Source organism: Rattus norvegicus, chromosome 6, assembly GCF_021556685.1.
Source record: "Rattus norvegicus strain SHRSP/BbbUtx chromosome 6, alternate assembly SHRSP_T2T, whole genome shotgun sequence".
Taxonomy (NCBI): domain Eukaryota; kingdom Metazoa; phylum Chordata; class Mammalia; order Rodentia; family Muridae; genus Rattus; species Rattus norvegicus.
The window spans coordinates 30886753-30909740 of NC_141539.1; the positions used below are offsets into that span (position 1 = coordinate 30886753).

General features: G+C 41.3%; 1 protein-coding gene across 11 annotated transcripts in view; it reads right to left on the reverse strand.

Annotated features, from left to right (window-relative positions):
- The window catches only part of Babam2 (BRISC and BRCA1 A complex member 2), a 450578-nt gene that overhangs the window by 270332 nt on the left and 157258 nt on the right, over positions 1–22988 (reverse strand). For 8 of the 11 annotated variants that reach the window (XM_087553697.1, XM_087553689.1, XM_087553690.1 and 5 more), the window contains one exon: positions 17512–17606. Coding sequence is in view for 4 of the 11 variants with exons in the window: in XM_087553689.1 (XP_087409815.1) it covers positions 17512–17606 (95 nt within the window). In the remaining 7 variants the exon portion in view is untranslated. Of the gene's footprint in view, positions 1–8813; positions 8998–17511; positions 17607–17723; positions 17966–22988 lie in introns of those variants that run through there. The other 3 variants (XM_087553693.1, XM_087553692.1, XM_087553698.1) reach the window with 3 other exon arrangements.

Below are 22988 nucleotides of genomic sequence, written 5' to 3' on the forward strand. Positions count from 1 at the left end.
ACAATTTGCAGATAATATGATAATATACATAAGAGACCCCAAAAATTCTACCAGAGAACTTCTCCAGCTGATAACTTCAGCACAGTGACTGGACATAAAATCAACTCAAATAAACCAATAGCCTTCCTTTATATAAATGATAAACAGGCTGACAATATTAGGGAAACAACTCCCTTCACAATAGCTACAATATGACAATAACTTCAAGTCTCTCAAGAAAGAAATCGAGGAAAATCTCAGAAAATAGAGAGATCTCCCATGCCCATGGATTGGCAGAATCAACATAGTAAAAATGGTCATCCTACCAAAAGCAATCTACAGATTCAATGCAATCCCCAACACAATTCTTTAAAGACATGGAAAGAGCAATTCTCAAATTCATCTGGAAAGGCAAAAAAAAAAAAGAAAAAGAAAGAAAAGAAAGAAAGAAAGAAAGAAAGAAAAAGAAAGAGAGAAAGAAAGAAAGAGAGAGAAAGAAAGATCAGAATAGTGAAAATAATTCTTAACAATAAAAGAATGGGTGAGGGACTCACCATCCCTGATGTTAAGCTCTACTACAGAGCAATGGTGATAAAAGCTGCATGGTATTGGTACAGAGACAGACACATTGATTAGTGGAATAGAATTAAAGACCTAGAAATAAAACCACACACTTAAGCACATTTGATCTTTGATAAAGAAGACAAAAATATACAATGGAAAAAAAGAAAGTGTCTTCAATAAATGGTGCTAGTCTAACTGGCTGTCTGTATGTAGAAAAATGAAAATAGACCCATATTTGTCACCATGAACAAAGTTCAAGTCCAGTTGGATCAAGGACCTCGACAGAAAACCACATACACTGACTCTAATAGAAGAGAAAGTGGGAAAGAGCCTTGAACTCATTGGCACAGGCAGAAATTTCCTAAACAGAACCCAATAGCTCATACTCTAAGATCAAGAATTTATAAATGGGACTTCATGAAACCAGAGAGCTTCTGTAAGGCAAAGGACATAGTCAATAAGACAAACCGGCAACCTGCAGATTGGGAGAAAAAATGTTCACTAACCACACATCGATAGAGGGCTAATATCAAAAATATATAAAGAACTCAAGAAACTAAACCAAAAAAAAGCAAAAAACAAAAAGAAAAAACACCCAATCAAAAGATGGGTTAGAAATGGGTTATAAAACTAAACAGTGAATTCACAACAGAGGAATCTCAATTGGCTGTGAAGTACCTAAAGGGATGTTCAAAGTCCTTAGTGATCAGAGAAATGCAAATCAAAACAACCCTGAGATTCCACCTCACACCAGTCAGAGTGGCTAAGATCAAAGCCTCAGGTGACAACACATGCTGATGAGGATGTGGAGAAAGAGGAATGCTCTTCCATTGTTGGTGGGATTGCAAACTGGTACAACCACTCTGCAAATCAATCTGGAGGTTCCTCAGAAAATTGGGAATAGATCTACCTGAAGATCCAGAAATATCACTCTTGGGAATATACCCAAAAGATGCCCCACCATACCACAGGAGCACATGTCCCACTATGTTCATAGTGGCCTTATTTGTCATAGTCAGAAGCTGGAAACAACCCAGCTGTCCCAGGGCAGAAGAATGGAAACAGAAAACGTGGTTCATTTACACAATGGAGTTCTACTCAGCTATTAAGAACAAGGACATCCTGAGTTTGCAGACAAACAGATGGAACTAGAAAATAGCATCCTGAGTGAGGTAACTCAGACCTAAAGGACTCACTATTAGCCAAAGAAAAAAGTACAGAATACTCAAGATACAGTCCACTGAACTCAAAAAGTTCAACAAGCTGAAGGGCCCAAGTGAAGAGGCCTCAGTTCCACTTGGGAGGGAGAAGAAAGCAATCATGGGGTTGGGGGGAGGGATCTGGGGAAAAAGGGGGATGGGGGGAGGGAAGAGGGGAAAATGATCTGGTATTGGGTGGGGGAAAAGGACTGGAGCCCTGAGGGCCAGCAGAAAGAATGGAAACAGGCGACCCCAGGAGGTAGGAGATTGGGAGGACCCTCCAGAATGTACCAGAGACCTGGAAGGTGAGAGACTCTCAGGATTCAAAGGGATGGACTTTAGATGAAAGACCTTACAGTGGGGAGAGAGAACTTGGGAGAGCCCACCTCCAGCAGAAAGACAGGGCACCAAGTGAGGGATGGGGTTGCCATCCCACTGTCAAAACTCTGACCCATAATTGTTCCTGTCTGAAAGAAATGCAGGGATGGAAATGGAGAAGAGCCTGAGGAAAAGAAAGTCCAGCAACAGGCCCAAAGTGGGATCCAGCTCAAGGGGAGACCTCAAGACCTGACACCATTACTGAGGCTATGGGGCACTCACAAAAAGGGACCTACCATGACTGCCATCTAAAAGACCCAACAAGTAGCTGAGTCAGATGTAGATATGTGTACCCAACCAATGAACAGAAGCTGCTGACCCCTCAGATGAATTAGGGAAAAGCTGGAGGAAGCTGAGGAGGAGGGCAACCCTACAGGAGGACCATCAGTCTTAATTAACCTGGATCTGTCCCTGAGATCTCTCAGACACTGGATCACCAACCAGGCAGCAGACACCGGCTGACATGAGGCCTCCAACACATATACAGCAGAGGACTCTGGGTCAGACTGGAGGCCCCAGGAGTTCAGAGGTCTGGTGGGGTGGGAGGATGGGGGGAACATCCTCGTGGAGACAGAGGAGGGGGATAGAATGTGGAACAATCAGGAGGTGGACCAGGAGGATAAAAAAATTTAAAATAAAAAATAATAAATTAATTAAATGAATCAATGAAGGAAGGAAGCAGCACCTCTCTGTGGCATCTGCACCAGCCCCTGCCCCCAGGTTCTCTCCCTGCATGAGTTCCTGCACTCACTGCTTTTGACATGAACTGTGAGTGAAAATAAACCTTTTCCTCAGCAGCTTCTGGTCATGATGTTTCATCACAGCAACAGTAATGATAATGACAACACCTGTCCTAACAGAAATGCTTGACAATATATGAGGTCTGCAAACAGAAGGGTAGATTTAAAGAACATATATGCATATGGTACAGACACAAAAAACACCAAGAAAAAAATATAGTCTAAAATGTTAAGACTTTGAAATATAAATGCATAAACTATGCAATTAAAAAAAGACTCAGCTCTCCATTGTTTGGGATCATGGCAGGGTTTGTACCTGTTGGTACTTACATGAATTTTACATGTCATTAATAATACAAATATATAGCCAGGAGTGATGGCACACACCTTTAATCACAGCACTTAGAAGACAGAAAGATCTCTGTGAGTTCGAGGCCAGCCTGGTCTACAGAGTGAGTTCCAGGACAGCTAGGGCTACATATTGAGACCATGTCTCGAAACAAAAGTACACATAACAATAACAGCAATAATATACACTATCATAACATAAACGACAAACTCTGAGAGCAGTCGGGTGGGACAGGGTGGTAGAGCGTACACAGTGGTGCCTAGAACTATTCAGGGTGCCTCCCCGGGAAAAGAGCACTCATGAACTGCAATGATTTACTCCCAACTCAATAACTCATTTCCCCAAAAATGTTTTTTCAAATTCAGTTGAGTAAATCAAAACTGACAACATCTGCTAAATGTTTTATTTGCCATTGGATTTCAAAAAATAACTTGGTTTGCCTTTTTCCATTTGTCTTATGGGAAGCAGCATTTTTAAGGTACCTTGTTTATACTCCCAAGATGCTCTGTTTCACCACAACTATGTTTAAAATCTTGTTTATAACACATGCTTTCAAAATTGTTTGTGTGCACATATTAACACTCCCTAATCCACAATTGGCTGTGATAGCAACAATTTTGAAAAACAGATACAATCATAAATTATAGTTGTTAAACCAAGAGCCCTCCACTATCTTCCTCTAGAGAGAACATTTCTTAAAGGAGAAAAAAAGACACCAACTTTTTTCTCACTTCATAAAGGATTTCTACACCTGATAAGCTAAAATAAACACAAGTGATCACAGACCTTCACACACACAAGTAATCACAGACCTTCATACACACAAGTACTCATAGACCTTCATAGACACAAGCACTCATAGACCTTCATAGACACAAGTACTCATAGACCTTCACAGACACGAGTACTCATAGACCTTCACACACACAAGTACTCATAGACCTTCACACACACAAGTACTCACAGACCTTCACAGACACAAGTACTCATAGACCTTCACAGACACAAGTACTCATAGACCTTCACAGACACAAGTACTCATAGACCTTCACACACACGAGTACTCATAGACCTTCACAGACACGAGTACTCATAGACCTTCACACACACGAGTACTCATAGACCTTCACACACACGAGTACTCATAGACCTTCACACACACAAGTACTCATAGACCTTCACAGACACAAGTACTCATAGACCTTCACACACACGGGTACTCATAGACCTTCACACACACGAGTACCCATAGACCTTCACACACACAAGTACTCATAGACCTTCACACACACAAGTACTCATAGACCTTCACAGACACGAGTACTCATAGACCTTCACAGACACAAGTACTTTCTGTCTCATCAGCACATAAACCAATTTCCCATCAAAATGTCTAGTCATTTTCTCACACTCACATTGACCATTTATGGATGGATTTATTATGATAAGCTGCTCTCAAATCAAAAGAACTAGAGATGTCCTCTCTAAATAACATTCTACTTCACACCAGGAGAATCTACAGGAATTAAGTACCAAGATTTCTATAATAAAAGAAGTAACTGTTATGAAATTGTAGCTAGACTTTGGCTACTTTGTGTGTTCTTTCTTTCACTTTTCATCACTCTTTTCCTACCCTTTCAACCCCCTACACCTACACTAGATAGCAGAGAAAAAAGAACAGAGGGGGAAAGGGGACAATGTTATTCTTAGACTACTTCCTGTTGATTGCGGTGTCAAGTTCCTTGGGGCAAGTTTGATCTTTGCAGTCAGGATCTCTAATTTCTTCTCCTCCTTTCTTCTCTGTATAGAAATACTAAACAAACTGCTAGCAACAGTGACCAACCAATAATCTACCCGACCTCTCCAGGCCCTAGCACTCTGAAAAGTCCCCAGAATTACAAATGTCACACAATCTCAGAAACTATCTACAGTTAGGAAAACCACACCCCTGCTACAGCATGAGACAAATCATAGTCAACTGCTGTGAACAATCTCAAGCAGCCTTGCACCCCACATCTGGGATTAAAATGAAAACATTCCCAGAATATTTGGCTTTTTCAAAGAAACCAAAATTCTCACTACATGGATTCTTTTTTTTAAAATGTTTGATCAACATTGTTATTAGCATCTTATCAATAATAAATTTTTGGATAATTATGTATTTTCCTGTGTGTGTATGTGTGCACATACATGTTCATGTGAAGAGTGGGTAGGTATGCAGGTACAGGTAAAGGCATGTGGAGATCAGAAGACAACCTCTCTGTCTTTCTTTAAGCACCATCTACCTTTTCTTTGAGACAGGTTTTCTCATATTCTCTAGTTTCACTGGGCACAGTAAGCTAGCTGGCCGGCAAATTCCAGAGATCCATCTGTCTCCACCTCCCATCTCAGCATTTTTGGTATAAGAAGTTCATCCGCTTAGCCCCACCTTTTACTTAGGCTCTGAGGACCTGAACTCGGGTCTTGTGCTTTGAAGGCACATACTTTGCAGACTGAGCCATCGCCTCAGGTCTATGTTCTTACCAACAAGGTGTGTAACATTCATGGTCCACTAAAGGTTTTATACATTTGCTTTGAAAGTAAAGGATAAAAATGACAGTTTCAAAGTAAAATGACATGTTATCAAAATAAAACTGAACACTTCCACATGGGCTGCTGTGGCTCTGCACAGACCAGCACTTCTAGAACAAGAACAGCCTGAAGCTAAGATACAATCCAAGCATTTCTCTGAAGCAATCCACTCTCTGTACAAGTAAGAACTGGCAGAGATAGAGAACCTCAAAGAAGACTGACTGCCACAGTGCTCTACCCAGAGATCTGTGCAAACTGGCCCAGAGGGAGGCTGGGATACAGGCACTGACCAGGCAAGAGCTGCTGCTGCAGCTCAGGGAAGCCATGACAGCTTCAGGCAGAGTTAAAGAGACCTCAAATACGCATCTAGTCCCCTCACGGCTTTGGATGAAAGAGCTCAGCACTGCGCTGACTCTGAAGAGAACCCCAGGCCAGCAGGGTCTACAGTCATAAAGACAAGTTGTGAAATGTGGGTTCCCCGGGAGTAAAGATCCATACTGCTGTGTGTTCAAACACTGGTTAAAAATTGACTTAAATACAGAGAGAGCCAGGCATTTAGAGCTGTCACGAAAGACTGATCACACCACTGGCTCCCAGGAATAACCGAAACAGGCTCCTTCACAACTCGACGTGGCCCTACCTAAACCACAGATCACCCTCAACTCAGCAAAGTCTCAGGGTTGAAATAATCAGCTTAGATGCCTCTCAGAGAGAACAATTCTCTGTCTCCCTCCCCGCACCTCTCAGAGTATGCCACCTCTGAAGCTGCTGCCATTTTGTAACTAGAATTCCAAGAGCTACCAAGCACAGAACCATGTGACTGATAAGGAAGAAAGGAGGCAAAACACATACTCAAGGATAATCCAGATATTAGAACTAGCTCACAACGACTTGAAAAATAATGCCTAGTGTGAAAATGAAGACTGTACACCTAGAGGAAAAGATCAATTCAGCAGAGAACTAGAAGTTGTAGACAAAGATCAAACCTTAGAGCTGAAGTCAAGCTGGGATGTTGGGCACCACCCCCTCACTCACACACACAAACACACACACACACACACACACACACACACACACGCACGCACGCACGCACGCACGCACGCGCACACACAGACAGAGGTCCAAGAACACTGCAGGCTAACAGAGTCATCACAGCAGGGGTTCCAAGTGTCTTGGCTTCCTTATACGGGATGAAGGATCCACGATGAGGGTTTCTTTACTGGGTTCTATTTACATGTATGCTTTTTGGTATAACATTAACTAGAATTTAAATGACTTGTTCCTCATCTTTAAAAAAAAAAGGATCAAATAGAATTAGAGACTAAAGACTTTTTTTCTCAAAATTAAGAAGTCATTACATAAGTTTAAGAAAACAAACTACTAACTTGGGAGATGAGCTGGGCATTATCTAAATGTGCTTGCTTACCTTTCACCCCTCACCTCTTCTACCCTCTCTTCTACAAGCTGAGGCAGTTTTCCAGCCTGTCAACACAGTAATATGGGACGAACACAAGGCACGGAGCTTCGCAACCTGGATCTGGATCCCAGGGACTCTCCATCTTGCTCCATGGTAGTTATGTCAACGTTTCATAACAGACCTTGTGGACCTCACGGTCCAGCCTGCTTCAAGGCACTGCAACCACACCACTTCTGATGTCAGTCCATAAAAGACCGCCAACATCAGCTTTGGCTCACAGCACCCACAGTGAAGGCTGCTATTTTCTGGGAGGGCTATAGCCACACCCTGTTCCAACAAGTAAATTGAAATCGTGGAGAAATGGGCCACAATGGGTGAAGAGAAAAAGAGGGGTCTAGGCTTGTTCCTGTGAGGCTACGCTCTTTAGCCTTAGGTAACAGTTTTCAACATAACCAGTCTTATTTGTATTCTTTAGCATTCGCTTGCTTTTTTTTCAGTAATTAACAATTCTGTATACTAAATGTTCCCTATTTAATTACTAGGGTAGTTTCTATCTCCTGACTAGATCCTGACTGATAACTAGTAAAACTGAGAAATTGCTAACAGATCTATTCCCTGTGTATGGCCAAGGAAGTCCACCTTCTGGTATATACCGTCGGGCATGCGCAGGGCTACTACTGAGAAAGGCAGAACAGGCACAGCAGCACTGTTGACAACAGCAGGAGTTGAGAGGTGAATCAACCCAAATGCCCATCAACAGACTAGAGAAGGAAACGGTGGTGTGCTAATACAAGGTGATACAAAGGTGCTATAATCCTATCATCAGTGCACATAAACAGTAACAACGGGGAGAGAAACGGCATGGGAAAGGAGGCAGGATACAATCAAACAAGTAAAACTGTTTGAATTGGTTTGTATGACAGTCAAAGAGAGTAAAATAAAATGCTACCAGTCAGTGTAGTGTTCACTCCTAGATGAGTGAGCACAGAGATAGCAGGGAGTACGAGAAGAACATCCAGATGTGGGGATGTTCTGCTTCCTCATCTGGGTCCTAGTTCAGTACTCACTGTGCTACATAATTTGGCTTTGTGCTCTTGTCTCTATGTTATTCATCATAAACATCCTAACATCAATAACATCATAATATTATTACATTAAAGTAGTCTTATAAAAACTCAGATGAGGGGGTAGGGGTTTAGCCTAGCCAGCACAGTCCTGGGTCAGCTCCCTAGCACTGAAAACAGTACAAGTAAGCAGGCCCTCAGCTAATACATTTCTAAGGCCTCAAGGCTTATGTGCACACACAGGTCTGGAAAAAAGTCCTTCTCTTTGTTCCCATAGTAGCTGTGCTTATTACCCTTCCATCCCTACAATCACCACCCCATCCCATAATGCAAATTTCTTACTTATCTAGCTTAAGCACTATGTACAGCTTGAGGGGCAAAGATGAGTCCTTTATGAGCCTCCAACCTCGTTTCGGCTCTGTACACTTGTGGCCTATATTTCAGGTATAGGGGGGCAGATAACTACTTACAGGGACCTATTCAAAAAGTGCCATTTGTAGACAGCACCATGAAGAGCAAAGGAGGAAAAGTTAGATGGCTGAGCAAACTCACAGTGAGCAAGTAGAACAGTCAACAGAGGGCTCTAACAGCCAGTGAGACACCACCAGCATCAGTGGAGTTAGCATAGCTGCGCTGAAGAGCTTGTCCCAGACACCAATCAACCTCACTGTCAGACCAGGAAGTCAGACGGCACTGCTTTCTCTTTTCCTAGAATGACCACGTGCTCTTCTCACTCAAATTTATGATCCAACTTTCCTCCTTTATGCAACTTTATTTTGAATTAAAATGAATTATCATTATTACTTTGGGGAAAAGAATTTCAAAACAGCCTTGGAGGCAGCTGAGCATACCACAGAGTGTTGCAAGACTGGGCTGAAAAGCATTGCTTTAGAAGTTCTGGTAACTGATTTCAGTCCTCCAAATTTTTCTAACGATAAATTTTTCTTAATATTTTATAAGTGTATTAAAAGTATACATCCTAGTTTTAAAAATCAGTGAGGTTATAACTGCATACTCCTGTAATAAGCTCGTACTGTGCACCCTGCAGTCCTAATCTATGAGAATATTCCTTCTCATTATAATGGAACTGTTGCCTTATCTTCTTATTGAGCATAAATGTGTGCCTATTTCCCTGTATCTATATCTGACCTTCCTAAATCAACCTCTTTGAAGTCAAGTCTACATTATACAGCACTGAACACATGCACAATCAGAAGCTACCAGTAGGTAGGATAGTCACTAATTTGCCTTTGGTTGATTTGTATGGCTTTGTTATTAGTAGGCAGCCATGGGAGAGTCACTGCCTTACACGCAGCACGGTCCACGGCCAGCACAAGCAGAATGGAACATGAGGAAAGAATGAGCGGCGAAGCCCACCCTCAAATGCAGACCCGTCTCTGTGTCCGCCATGCTTTGGTGCACGAGTGCAAGCAGGACCCGGCTGTACAAATGAGAGCCTCCCTAATCCCAGGCAGCAAAAAGGGTCCCAAAGGAGCATCTCTAAGCAAAATGGATAGCTTTCATGGCACGAGAAGTTTCCATGGCCACCCCAAACCATGGGACATCTTCCCTCTACAATGCACTATTTGTTTCATTTTTATAATTTTCCTAAGCTATAAAATAAAGTTTGGGGTCTGTCTACTTCTCTACCCAGGGATCACACCTAGAGCCCAGGTCTCAGGTCAATAGCCTGGAGCTCTGTAACTTTCAATTAATGTGAATTAAATGGTTTGATGAATGAACCATTAGATTATACAATATAATAAAGCCATGAGGTAATTCTACTAGAATTTACAGTCGTTAACTTTAAATACAACTTTCCAATATACTCTGGAGTCTGTTACAATGCTATTTCCATTTTTGTCTTGGGAAATGCTTTCTGCTTAGCTTTGAGAGAAAAGGAAAAGTAGTGTTACTATTTTATAATCACATCTCAACTCAAAATACGCTCTGAGCTGGCTTCCCAAGCACACTGGTCTGCCTCGACACTACAGGAATAAAATGATTTTTTAAAAAATCAGTAAAATATTTTTGCTCAGTAGAAAAAAGTCTTACCTTAAAATTTACACTATCAGGTATCACAATATCTGGCCATTATTAAAAAATCAATTGTAGGGGTTGGGGATTTAGCTCAGTAGTAGAGTGCTTGCCTAGGAAGCACAAGGCCCTGGGTTTGGTCCCCAGCTCCGAAAAAAAAAAAAAAGAACCAAAAAAAAAAATCAATTGTGTCTCTATATTGCTGCAATATAAAACTAGAAACTAAAGTAAGAAACAATTCCATTTATAACAGTACAAAAAATAAAAAACAAAAAAATACCTAAAGCAAAAGTATAAAACTCACACACCCAAAATGACAAATTATGTTGAAAAGAATTAAAGACAGTATAAATAAATGGAAAGGCATTTCACATTGTTCCTAATTATGAAGACTTGACAGTAATGTCCGAGTTAACACAAGATTCCGTATAATCCCTATTAAAACCCCAGATGGATTCTGTGCAGACATTCACATGCTGATGAATATGGCAACCCAAGAGACCTCAACAGTCAAGGGCGTCCTACAAACGATGTGCAAGTCCCACCCCTACTTTCCAGAACGACTGAGCAGTCACAGCCATTAAGGCAACATGACACCATTATAAACATACACGGACAGACCAACGACATAGAATTAGTAACCCAAAATACTTAGTGATGATAAAATGGCAACAAAATTCAATGAGAGAAACACATCCTTTCTAATAAACAATGCCAGCACATCTAAATATCCACTTACAAAATAAAGCTAGCATCAACCTCACACCATTACGAAAATGAACCCATAAGGAAACAAATACCTAAGTATGACAGCAAAAATAATAAAACTCTTCAAGGAAAATATTAGATTAAATCTCAGATTAGGCCTATTGATTCTTGAGTGTCAAAGGCACAGGCAACAAGAGAAGAAGAGATAAATTTAAATATATCAAACTTTAAAACTTCTCTTTAAAGATGGTAAGGTGCATGAACTCCGCTATCTAAGGATATGAGCTCAGGTTGCTAGGACCACACAAAAGCCAGGCCCACTGACACCCAGCTTGGTCCCAGCACAGGCAGGATGGAGACAGATGGATCTAGCAGAAATGATGAGCTCTGAGTTCTGTGAGAGACCCTGTCTCAGAAAGTATGGTGGAGTGACACAAGACACCTAAGCTGACAGGGACTCTACCAATGTGCACGCATGCAAGCACGCACATCCATATGCACATAGCACCTAGGCAACACAAAAGATAATCCACACAACGGGGTGGAAAATGTGGCCAAACATGTATATGATTAAAAAATAAACAAAAACCTTGAACCAAAAATGTAATTAGAAAAAGAAAGGACAAAGTCAATGTAAAACTAGGCAAGGATGTTAACAGTCCTTCTCTAACAACATGAAAAGAGGCTCCATTCATTCATCACGAAAGCAACATGAAGTCAAATCACAAGGAGACACTATTTACTCAAGAGCTACCAGTGATGGCTAATTAAAAAGACAGACAATAATAAGTATTAGTAAAGACACAGAAAGCAGAACACTTATATACTACTCTAGGTGAGAATACAAAACGGTACAACCCATTCTGAAGACAGTTAGTACAGTTATTTGAAAAGTTAAATACAGAGTTACCATTTGGTCTTACATTTCTACTCCTGGATATATAGCCAAGAAAACACAAGGATGCCCATAGAATAGCAGCAGTTCAACAACCAAAAGAAGGAAACAACACTAACAACCATCGACTGACAATCAATACATAAACATGGTAAACACATATAATGGAATATTACTTGACAATTTAAAAAAAGTGTGTCAAGTGAAAATAGTCAGAAAGGACTATATGTGTGTACATATATGAAATGTTTCTATTTACATAAAATGTTCAAAAGAGGCAAATCCATACAAACAGAATACAAAGTAGTGTTTGCCTGGGGTGGGAAGGACAGGAAACTAACTGTTGATAGGTTTGGCATTTCTTCTCGGCATGATGACAATCTGCCTTAATTTGTGGTGACAGTTGCACAATTCAACAAATATACTAAAATCACTGAACTAATACCTTAAATAGGTGAATCATGTGGCATAAAAGTTATGTGTCAAAAGTTGCTTCTTAAAAATTACATGTTATGTATGAATGCATGCTATCCCCTAAGTAGAAAACATTCCCTAAGTAGAAATGTGGAGCAAAGGCCAAGGAAACTGTGTTAGAAATGTTCACAGATGATTCAGGCGGTGGTTTCCAGCACAGTGCAGACTGATACATAAAAACAACCCAGAAGACTGAGTCCTGGGGTTCTCCCAATTCTGCCTCTAGCAGGAAAGCTGGAGACAGGACACGTTTTCCAAACTATTCTAATATGCATCCAGACCCAGGAGCCGTGGGGCTAAGGCCCTTGTTCAGTGTCTTCCTGACTCTGTAGTATCTGAGATACTTCTGGCACGGAACAGATGCTAGTACCTTACACAACTGATCCCGTCACAGAACTCACTTCCTTTACACAACTGATCCCATCACAGAACTCACTTCCTTTACACAACTGATCCCGTCACAGAACTCACTTCCTTTAATGAGCAACCTGAGTTTAAGGTGGAGCCTCAGCTGATGTTTGAAGCCCATATTGATTTCTCTTACCTGTACCAGTGTCCCTTATTTAAGCCACCTCATTTTTTAGAGAAAAACAAGCTTAAATAAATAGAATAAATTTGTCTAAAACTATGTTTCTCAAGTTGTACCATATTGGAGAGTTCATTTCCCTGAATCATTATAACCTGATATATTTTTACATTAAAAACAGAGATATATCACAGGTGCAATTTTAATAATTAAGCCCAATAACTTAAAGCAAATTTCATACTTGCCTAAGAACACACTTTGGCAAATATATCCTATGGTCCAAGACTGTGAGGGTGCAAAGTCCCTTTCTATACTTGGTAAGAACTCTAGTAGAAAATCTTGAAAAGTCCAGACACTGGGGTCCCAGCCCACGGGTAATAAGATGCGGTTCCTATCATGCAGCATGCAGACAGGTCAGCATGACCAGTACATCAAAGAAGATGAGGCTGTCCGGGTGGAACACACAACTACATGCTAACCTATTAACACTGAGTGGCACGTCAACGGGCAGGGTGTGCCCAGAGAAAGGGTAACTAGAAATCACATTCATAGTGCATGCTGTCTCGGTGTTCAACAAGATATCAAGTGTGCACTTTAAGAGTGTGCTCTGATTGCTCCGCTGTGCTTGTCTGACCCACTAAGTGAGCCTTGCTGAGGTCCTTGGTCAGTTCCTCCCAGGTTCAGTGCACTGTTGGTTGTGCTGCCTCCGCCTCTTCCTCGGCCTCCTCCTCCTCTTCCTCCTCCTCTTCCTCCTCATCCTCCTCTTCTTCCTCTTCTTCCTCCTCTTCCTCCTCTTCCTCCTCCTCCTCCCCCTCCCGACACTGCTCTTTTTCAGCTCATTTCTCAAAAGCACTTATGATAACTTCATTCAGGGATGAAACATCACCATAAGAGTGGAATTACCATATCAGCTCTGCTACGGGATTCTATAAATCTACTAGCGTTTCTTCAGTACAAAAATAGAAGAGAGGAGTAAGATGAATCTCAGAGCCCTTTCTAGCTCTTTAAATTCTCCATTCCCCACACTTGCCAATACTGAAGACATATACTGCAGATTGTATAGTCAGTTCCAAAAACAGACTGAGAACACTTCCTTACCCTTTTACCCCAGTGCTCTATCTCTCTTGCATAGCCCAGTGCTTTCTCTCCCCTTAGACTTTATTTCAACAACGTTCAGTTCTGATCATAGGTTTCTCCCTTTCACTGACCACAGTAAACACAGTGCCATGAGCTAGTTCTCATCCTGTTCTTCTTTCAGTGGCTCTTGGCCAAGCATTTGATGCACTCCGCCAGTGTCCTTGTGCTGGTAACTTTTACGTCAACACAAGCCAGAACCATCTGGGAGGAGGGACTCACGACCAAGAGAATGCCTCCCTCAGAATGGTCAATAGGCAAACCTGTGGGGCATTCTCTTGACCAGTGACAGATGTGAGAGGGCACAGACCATCATAGGCAGAACCATCTCTGTGTAGGTGGCCTTGTGTGTAAGAGCAGGATGGGCAAGTCATGAAGAACAAGCCAATAAGTGACACTCCTTCATAACCTCCACATCACTTCCTGCCTTGGGTTCTCAGCCTGACTTCCCTGGATGATAGATTATAAACTGTAAGATTAAAACAAACAAACAGAGTCAGGTTACAGAGTGGAGAAAGTGATGAGGCTGCATCTGGCTCCCGCTCTCACAGCCATTGCAGTGTATTGAGCTCCACAGAGACAGAGCGGGGCAAGCGAGAGCCGGACGGGCACTGGGCGACTCTGTGCCTCGTGGAGGAAAATCACTAAACATGGGCAAAGGAGATCCTAAGGAGCCGAGAGGCAAAATGTCCTCATCTTCATTCTTTGTGCAAACCTGCCGGGAGGAGCACAAGAAGAAGCACCCGGATGCTTGTGTCAACTTCTCAGAGTTCTCCAAGAAGTGCTCAGAGACCGTGTCTGCTAAAGAGAAGGGGAAATGTAAAGACATGGCAAAGGCTGACAAGGTTCATTATGAAAGAGAAATGAAAACCTTCTTCCCCTCCACCCCAAAGGGGAGACCAAAAGGAAGTTCAAGGACCCCAATGCACCCAAGGGGTCTCCCTTCAGCCTTCTTCTTGTTCTGTTCTGAGTACTGCCCGAAAACCAAAGGCAAGCATCCTGGCCTATCCATTGGTGATGTGCAAAGAAACTAGGAGAGATGTGGACCAACACGGCCACGGATGACAAGCAGCCCTATGAGAAGAAGGCCACCAAGCTGAAGGAGAAGTACGAGAAGGATATTGTTGCCTACAGAGCTAAAGGAAAACCTGATGCAGTGAAAAATGGGATGGTCAAGGCTGAAAAGAGAAAGAAAAAGAAGAGGAAGATGAGGAGGAGGAAAAAGAGGAGAAGGAAAAAGAGGAAGAGGAAGTTAAAGAAGATGATAAGTTGGTTCTATCACAGTTTTTTTCTATGTCTATAAAGCACTTAAACACCTTGTACACAACTCACTCCTTTTAAAGAAAAGAATTGAAATATAAGGCAATGTAAGATTTGTTTTTAAACTGTATAGTATCTTTTTTTTTTTTTTTTGGTATCGTTAACACACTACCAAGTGTGTCTTCAGATAGCCCCGTCCTGGTGGTATTTTCAATACCACTAACCTTGCCTGGTACAGTCTGGGGGTGGTGTAAATTGGCATGGAAATTTAAAGGAGGTTCTTGTTGGTACACAGCACAAATGAGTTATATATGGGGACAATAGTTTTGTTTTTTGTTTTTTTTTTCTTTTGGTTTTATTTCTGTTTTTTTCTTTCTTTCTTTCTTTCATCTTCAGTGATCTCTGATGCAGCTTATACAAAGATAATTGTTCTGTTAACTGAATATTACTCTGTAATTGGAGAGAGAGAGAGAGAGAGAGAGAGAGAGAGAGAGAGGGGCTGTTTTGTTGACATTCTAAATGCTTCTAAAGTAAATATAATTTTTTATTAACAAAAACAAAACCCATCTTTCCTCTCGCTGTTGCTTTTAATCCTGTTTTAGCATAGCAATGGGAACCGTAGCTAAGACACCAGCAAATGCACGTAGCCTTCGTAGCTGTCCTACATGAGCTGTGCAGTAGCCTTTGCACAGACGTTATACGACCCACAGCTTCTTCCCAGCTGCCTCTGTCCGTCTCTCACACACCTGGGCTCTCCGGCACTTCCCACCTCTCTCTCTCGCTGCAAGGATGGAGACAGACATCACCCTCTACAAGGCTTTCTCCGCCGACCACCTTCTGTAAACTCCAGGGGCACTGAGGCTGGAGTGCTTCTTCGGCATTTGATGACGGCCTCCCTCCACTGCACAGACTCCAGACAGGGAGGAACTATACAGTAATACTTGGGTCTCATTTACTGCAGCTGGGCCTCTCGATTTTAATATGGGGTAAATACCAACACCACGATTTCGAAGGAAGCAGTATTTAACTAGAAACCTTTTAATCAAACAAAAGTTTATGAACAATTATCTAAAACCTTACAACAAACTCATGCTAACAGTATTCTCACAGCTGTGTGAAACTCTAAGGTCATTCTTCAGGCTTCGTCTAGTACCTCACCTTTAAATGGGAGGTAGAGTAACGGGGGACCTTTCAAAGGTAAGTCGACAAAATACCAAATACACAGTTTTAGTGAACCAAAAAAGAAAAAAATTGGGTTGGGGATTTAGCTCAGTGGTAGAGCGCTGGCCTAGCAAGCGCAAGGCCCTGGGTTCGGTCCCCAGCTCCGAAAAAAAGAAAAGAAAAAAAAAAAAAAAGAAAAGAAAAGAAAAAATCCAGAAAACTAACAAAATAGTTTTTTGGGTTTTTTTGTTTTTGTTTTTGTTTTTGGTTTGTTTTTTTTTTTTTTTTTTTTTTGAGCTGAGGACCGAACCCAGGGCCTTGCGCTTGCTAGGCCAGCGCTCTACCACTGAGCTAAATCCCCAACCCCACAAAATAATTTTAATCAACAATTAAATCTCTTTGAAGAGTATAGCTATTACAGTGAATTTGACTGGAAAATGAAAGAAACACTTAGACAAAATAGCACCTATTCTTTATCAACCATGCACAAACTCAACAGTTACACAAGGTGTGTGTACTCGGACAGGTGCCATGACCCCTTTTCCCTAACACTAAGTCTTCTTGCTTTAATTCTAGAAACAGAATTCAACTACAGGATTGGTGTCTGGCTTAATACAGAACATTCAGTCTGGTCATTTCCGCCATGAGGCACTAAAATAATGGATGTGCATGTCCAAATTTGCCACTTTCACTTTAACAACTAAAAAAAAAAAAAAAAAGACTCCTAAAAAACCAATAACACTCTTGTAACCAGTATTTTATTGGAATGTTGTTAAATGTTAGAGAACCTGACTGCACCACAGTGAAACAAAGAAAATGTCTTTAATGTGTCTTTAAGTTGAAGAAAAATTATTTCAATCAATACTGTAGATGTCATGTGAAATGATCCCAAAGCAAACCTCCAAGGAGAACCCCGCCCTCTTTAAGGATTTTGGCACTTGAAGAGTTGCATTTATTCCACAGAAAGGGAAAACCACATTTGACTAAGCAATTACCAAATGCCAATTTTGTTTTCTTTTCCACAAAGGCCGTGAGAGTGAGCCTGCTGTACTCACGTGCAGAGCAGAGGGGTCTGGCAGGAACTCGGCATCCTCTCCAAAGATGAAATCAGGAGGCAGCTCTGGGTACTGAGCATTGAAAATTATGTCCCCTGAAAGTTAGGAAAATAACAAGCTCTTCTTAGTCGCTTGAAAATGGGCATTCTGAAAAATGTATCAAGAACTTAAAGAAATTTATATTTAGTTTAAGAAACAAATTTGAAAAGTACTTTCTGAATGATTAATTCTTCAGATAAAAGAACAGATATCCTCTTTGAAATTACCGTCAACAATAAGCAATCAAAAAAGTGCACTTCACCGTGACTATAAATACCCAGGAGGAAAGCAGAAGCGGCTCATGAACACACAGGCTGATTGTTTTTTACAGAAAACACAACTGTCCAATCACTGCCTGCTAACTGAGATGCCTCTACTGACAACTGATTCTGTGTAAACACGGTCCTTGCCCTCTAGAAATGAAGCACACATACCTTTTAAATAATGGGAAGGACATGTGGCTTGAAGTCAAATAGGCCCCAGCTACATTATTAAAGTCCTTAGAAAGGCTTTGAGACTCAGCCGTCAGGCTCCTTGTCAGTTCACGAGTGGCACCATGGTGCTGCCACAGCAGACAGACTTACTGTGTGAAGGAGACAAGTGCGCTCAGCACCACGTCTGGCATTCAGAATGGTACCCTCAACAAGCCATACATGAGTGTAGTGTTGGCTGTGGGGATCTCAGACATAACAAGCTGCAGGGTCTCACGAGCATGCAGGTGGAGTAAGGTTTCCTTTTCCTTCTCCCTCCTTATATTCAGCTCCTATGTTCTCTCAGCCAAAAATTTAGTCCCAAACTTTCTACATATACTTACTAATAAGCAGATTAGTTTGTAGGCAATCTAACATATACTGGACTGTAGTATTTCATGGTATGTATATTTCTGTGCACATACACAGCTCCTACATACAACACAGTTGTCAGTCTACTCACTTTCACTGACCAAAGGATAAGATTTACATAATGCAACCCAAAATGAAACGTCCTGGCTTCCACATTGAGCCCTTACGTGTCTATACCTGAGGCATTTCACAGCAGGCTCAGAAGCATAAAGATGTCGTGCGATGGTCCAAGCTCTCATACTCTAGGACACGAGCATCTCAATAGTTCCTCCAAGTGAACTGACACGGACCTCCTGCTGCGCTGCCCACAGCTCTATCCAGACCACCCAGTCTACACACTCCTACTTTCACTGAATAATGAACTTAGCTTTGCTCTAAGGCCTACGGCAGGCACTAAAACCAAAGAATTCTACTAGTAAAGAATTGAAACACTAAATAACTCATCATACCTTCTTACATAGTAGCCTAGTACCAGCGGCCCTCCAGACCACAGTACACACTAGTCCCCAAGTAAACATTATTTAAGTACTCTATTGCCGAGAAACCGGTAACTCAGAAAATTTCAGTAATTCTCTAATGTTCAATATAGTAAGGGCAAACCTTACAATCTGGTACTTGTGCCTCCAAACTACGATGTTCCTCCATATTTACCCACCTTTCTATTAGTCTACAAGCCAACACAAACCATCTACTCTGGCCATTATGATCTACTCAATACCTCCCAAATATTGCAGCGCCCACCTCCAATGGCTGTGCTCTCACTCGGCTCCTACACTGCTCGTGAGCCCACTCAGACTACGTTCTCCTGCACAGAGCCTCCCCCCACCCCATGAATCTTCAAAATATTGATCAATATCAACTCTGAAACTCATCAATACTGCTTGGCCACAACACTGCTTGAATATTTGGTTACAGTCTTAGATTGTTTTATGGCTCTATTAATTTTAAAAGTTATAATAAACAGAGGCTACATATGAGGCACACACTGTTAGTTCCAAACTACTCATCCCCAAGGGGCTCAGTAACTGCTGGGGATAAGAACACACAGCGCACTCCAGACTCAACAGGACTGACCTACAGAACTCCTGGGCTGTGGCAGCAGGGCCTGCATAGGCCTAAGCCTATGGAATCTCACTGCTCAGAGGGGAAGTGGACATAAGCTCCCACCTCTAAAAGCTGTATATCCAATTGATAACCACTCACCAAAAATAAAATAAGTTTTCTCCAACAGAGTCTCACAAGAGATACGAAGCACACTTAATGGCAGGCCCCATGTCCAGAGTAGACAGACAACACAAAATAAACCCAGCAGTATTTCTGCAGAGTATTTTTGTCTCACCCTGCTTTGTCTGGTCTCCCCCATCCCGTACAGGTTTTTTGCCTGATACAGTATGATTTCCTTCTGATTATGCACAATTTATGTGTGTGCAAATGTGTTTATCTCTGTGTCTACATGTGTTTCTTGTACTTTTTCCCCATCTGGCTTTTTTTTAATCTCTGTGTTCATTGTTTTTGTTTTGTTTGGTTTTGGTTTTTTGGTTTTTGTTTTCTTTTGTTAGGTACTCATTTATGTTCTCATGAGAAAAAGCAAAAGAGTTTAGAATAGGTGTGGATTTGGGTGGGTGAGGAGGTGAAAAGGAGCTGGGAGGAGTTGGGAGGAGTTGGGAGGAGCTGGGGGAGGTGAAACTGTAATAAAAAATATTGGATGAAGAAATAACTATTTTCAAAAGATTAACCCAAAACTGAAAACCAGAGAAGGGACACACAGAAACACCTCTATGCAGTGTATGGTGAGTAGACATGCTTGACCTTCATATATATATATATATATATATATATATATATATATATATATATATATATATATACACACACACACACACACACACACATACAAGCATCCAGAGAGCATGGGTCCTATGCTCATTTCAGGTCTCTCACAAAGCAAAGTACAGCTCACAAAACATCTGTGTTAGGAATGCTGGGAGTATGAAAGTGTCCTCTACTTTTTGAACAGTTATCTAAGTATGGAGAAAGCCTGTGGTAAATTACAAAGCACAGCAGCGTTACCTCCAGAGCTTCCAGAGGGGACAAAGTTTAAGTGAGAAAATGTACCCAACAGGAGTGGGTGCAGAATCAATCAAAAGTAACTCGACCCCATCTCCTCTACAAACCGTCACTATCAAATCTCCAACTGCCAACCACAACCTATGAACTCTAACCTTCAAAGAGCTTGGGCGTCGGTCACGCCATGGTAAGAGTCCCCAGGAGAGACTGTGGCTGCCCCCTTATTTATTCTATCTGCAGATACCGGCAAGCATGGATCCCTGAGGAAAGCACACTCACTAGACTGACTCACTGGAAGTGTGTCATAAGGTTGCTTACTTAATCGCTTTTAGAATGTTTCTCATTAAGTTCATACAGCACAGGCATCAAAAATTTTGTGAAACACCGAGTTACAAGTACTGGGAACTGGAGTAACAAAAAGGCTTAGAGCAGGGCTCAGTAGAAAACCATGTGCCTAGAATATACGGGGGACCCTGGATTCAAACCCTAATACTGAGATCAGTCAATCAACCAATCAGTACCTATAGAGGAAACTGCACTGTCTTAGTTACTAGAGGAAGTCAAAAATCTAAATTTTCAACTTCCCAAAAGAAGAGTGTCAGTAATAACTATTTCCAGACCAGTTAATACGAGAGCTGCAATCACAGGATATTCTGTCTTGATGGTTCTACTCAGTGTTGGAAAGGAGACTCTAGTCAGGGAAGGAAAAGGAGAATCTATATTGGAAGGAGGGGAAAAAAACAAACCCATCTCTCCCACAGGTGATTTAGCTCTGCATATGGTAAATCTTAACAAATCAAAAAGAAAAAATACTATGTGGACTACTAAGCTGTTTCAGAGAGGTTTCCAGACACAAGATAAATAGAAGAAAGAAGCAAAACCAAACAAAAACCTCCATTTCTGTACACTAGCAAGGAAAAAAAATCCCAAAATTAAATTAAGAAAACAATTCCATTTACAGTAGCATGAAAAAATTTGCTTAGGAATAAATTTAAGGAAATACAAACTTTATACACTGGAAACCATAAAACATTGTTAAAAATCAATTACAAAGGCCTATGTAAACAGATACACATCATCACATATCAGAACACTAATGACACTTAGAGATGACATTGATCTGCAGATTTCATACAACTCACACAAAATCCCCAACAGATACTCTGCACTAATTGAAAGGCCAATTATAAAAGTCACATAGAAATGCAAGACTTCTGGATAGCCCAAACACCCCTGAAAGTAAGTGAAAGCAAGGGAGAGGCAGAGGAAGGAAGACATAACAAGGATCCCTATGTCTCAATGGCTACTACAGAGTCAGGCACACAACTAGGGATGCAATGCTGGACATCAGCAGATAGCAACCAATAGAAACCAAACTGTAATGCAGGGTTGTGCAGGCCTGGTGGCACGTGCCTGTAAACCAGCACTGAGAAACAGCGGTAGAAGGACTGGGAGTTCAAGGCAACCTCAGCTACATAATAAGTTCTAAGCTAGTCTCAGTTGCATGATACCATGTCTTTAAAAATAAATAAATAAAATTTTTTAAAAACTTTCACTCTGGGGTTGGGGACTTAGCTCAGTGGTAGAGCGCTTCCCTAGAAAGCGCAAGGCCCTGGGTTCGGTCCTCAGCTCCAGAAAAAAAGAAAGAAAAAATCTTAGGGTCAACTTCTTCACAGACTGCAAGGCAATTCATTTCCCCCAATATAAGTCATTTTACTTTCTTGCACCCATTATGATAAGCTATTAAAACAAACAAACAAACAAACAACAACAATGAAAAACAGTGTGGGGGAGATACAGAGAAAGACAAGCCCTTAGCAGTGTTGGTAGGAACATAAAATGATGTCGCTAGGGAAATAGAATGGTGGCTCTTTAAAAATTAAAAATACATTATCATCCAAAAATCCCACTTCTGAGAATATAATTGCTTAGGAATTTAAGGAAATATAAAGTTTATACACTGGAGGTCTCCAAATTAAAAATAAGGGCTCATATATTTATTTTCATGGCAGTATAATTTCCAACAGACATAAGAGTAGAAGCAGCCCAAAAGCCCAGCAATAGATGAATGAATAAAAACATATCATAGATGGGATATGATTCAGCCGTAAAAGAAAGTGAATTCTGATAAATACTACAATGTGGATGAACTCTAAAGGCATTGTGGCAAGTTCATTAAAAGACAGACACTATTATGTTTCACAGGAAGCAGAATGGTGGGAGAGGAAACCAACAAGAAGTGCTGTTAATGGTATCAAGTCAGTTTACACAGTTACAGAGCTGCGTGACCATATCCAACAATACAACAACAGACACTTAAACTTACTTCAACCTTGAACTGGGTGTTGTGACATACACCTGTAAGCCCAGACCTTTAGGAACCTTAGGCAGGAGGCTCCCAGGTTGGGGGGTCACCATGAGCTAACATCAATTTTGAGGTCACCTTGGACTATATATGCCACGACCTTGTCTCAAAAGTCAGAATTTAAAAACAAAAAATCTGTTAAACTGGGTATGGAACATAACAAT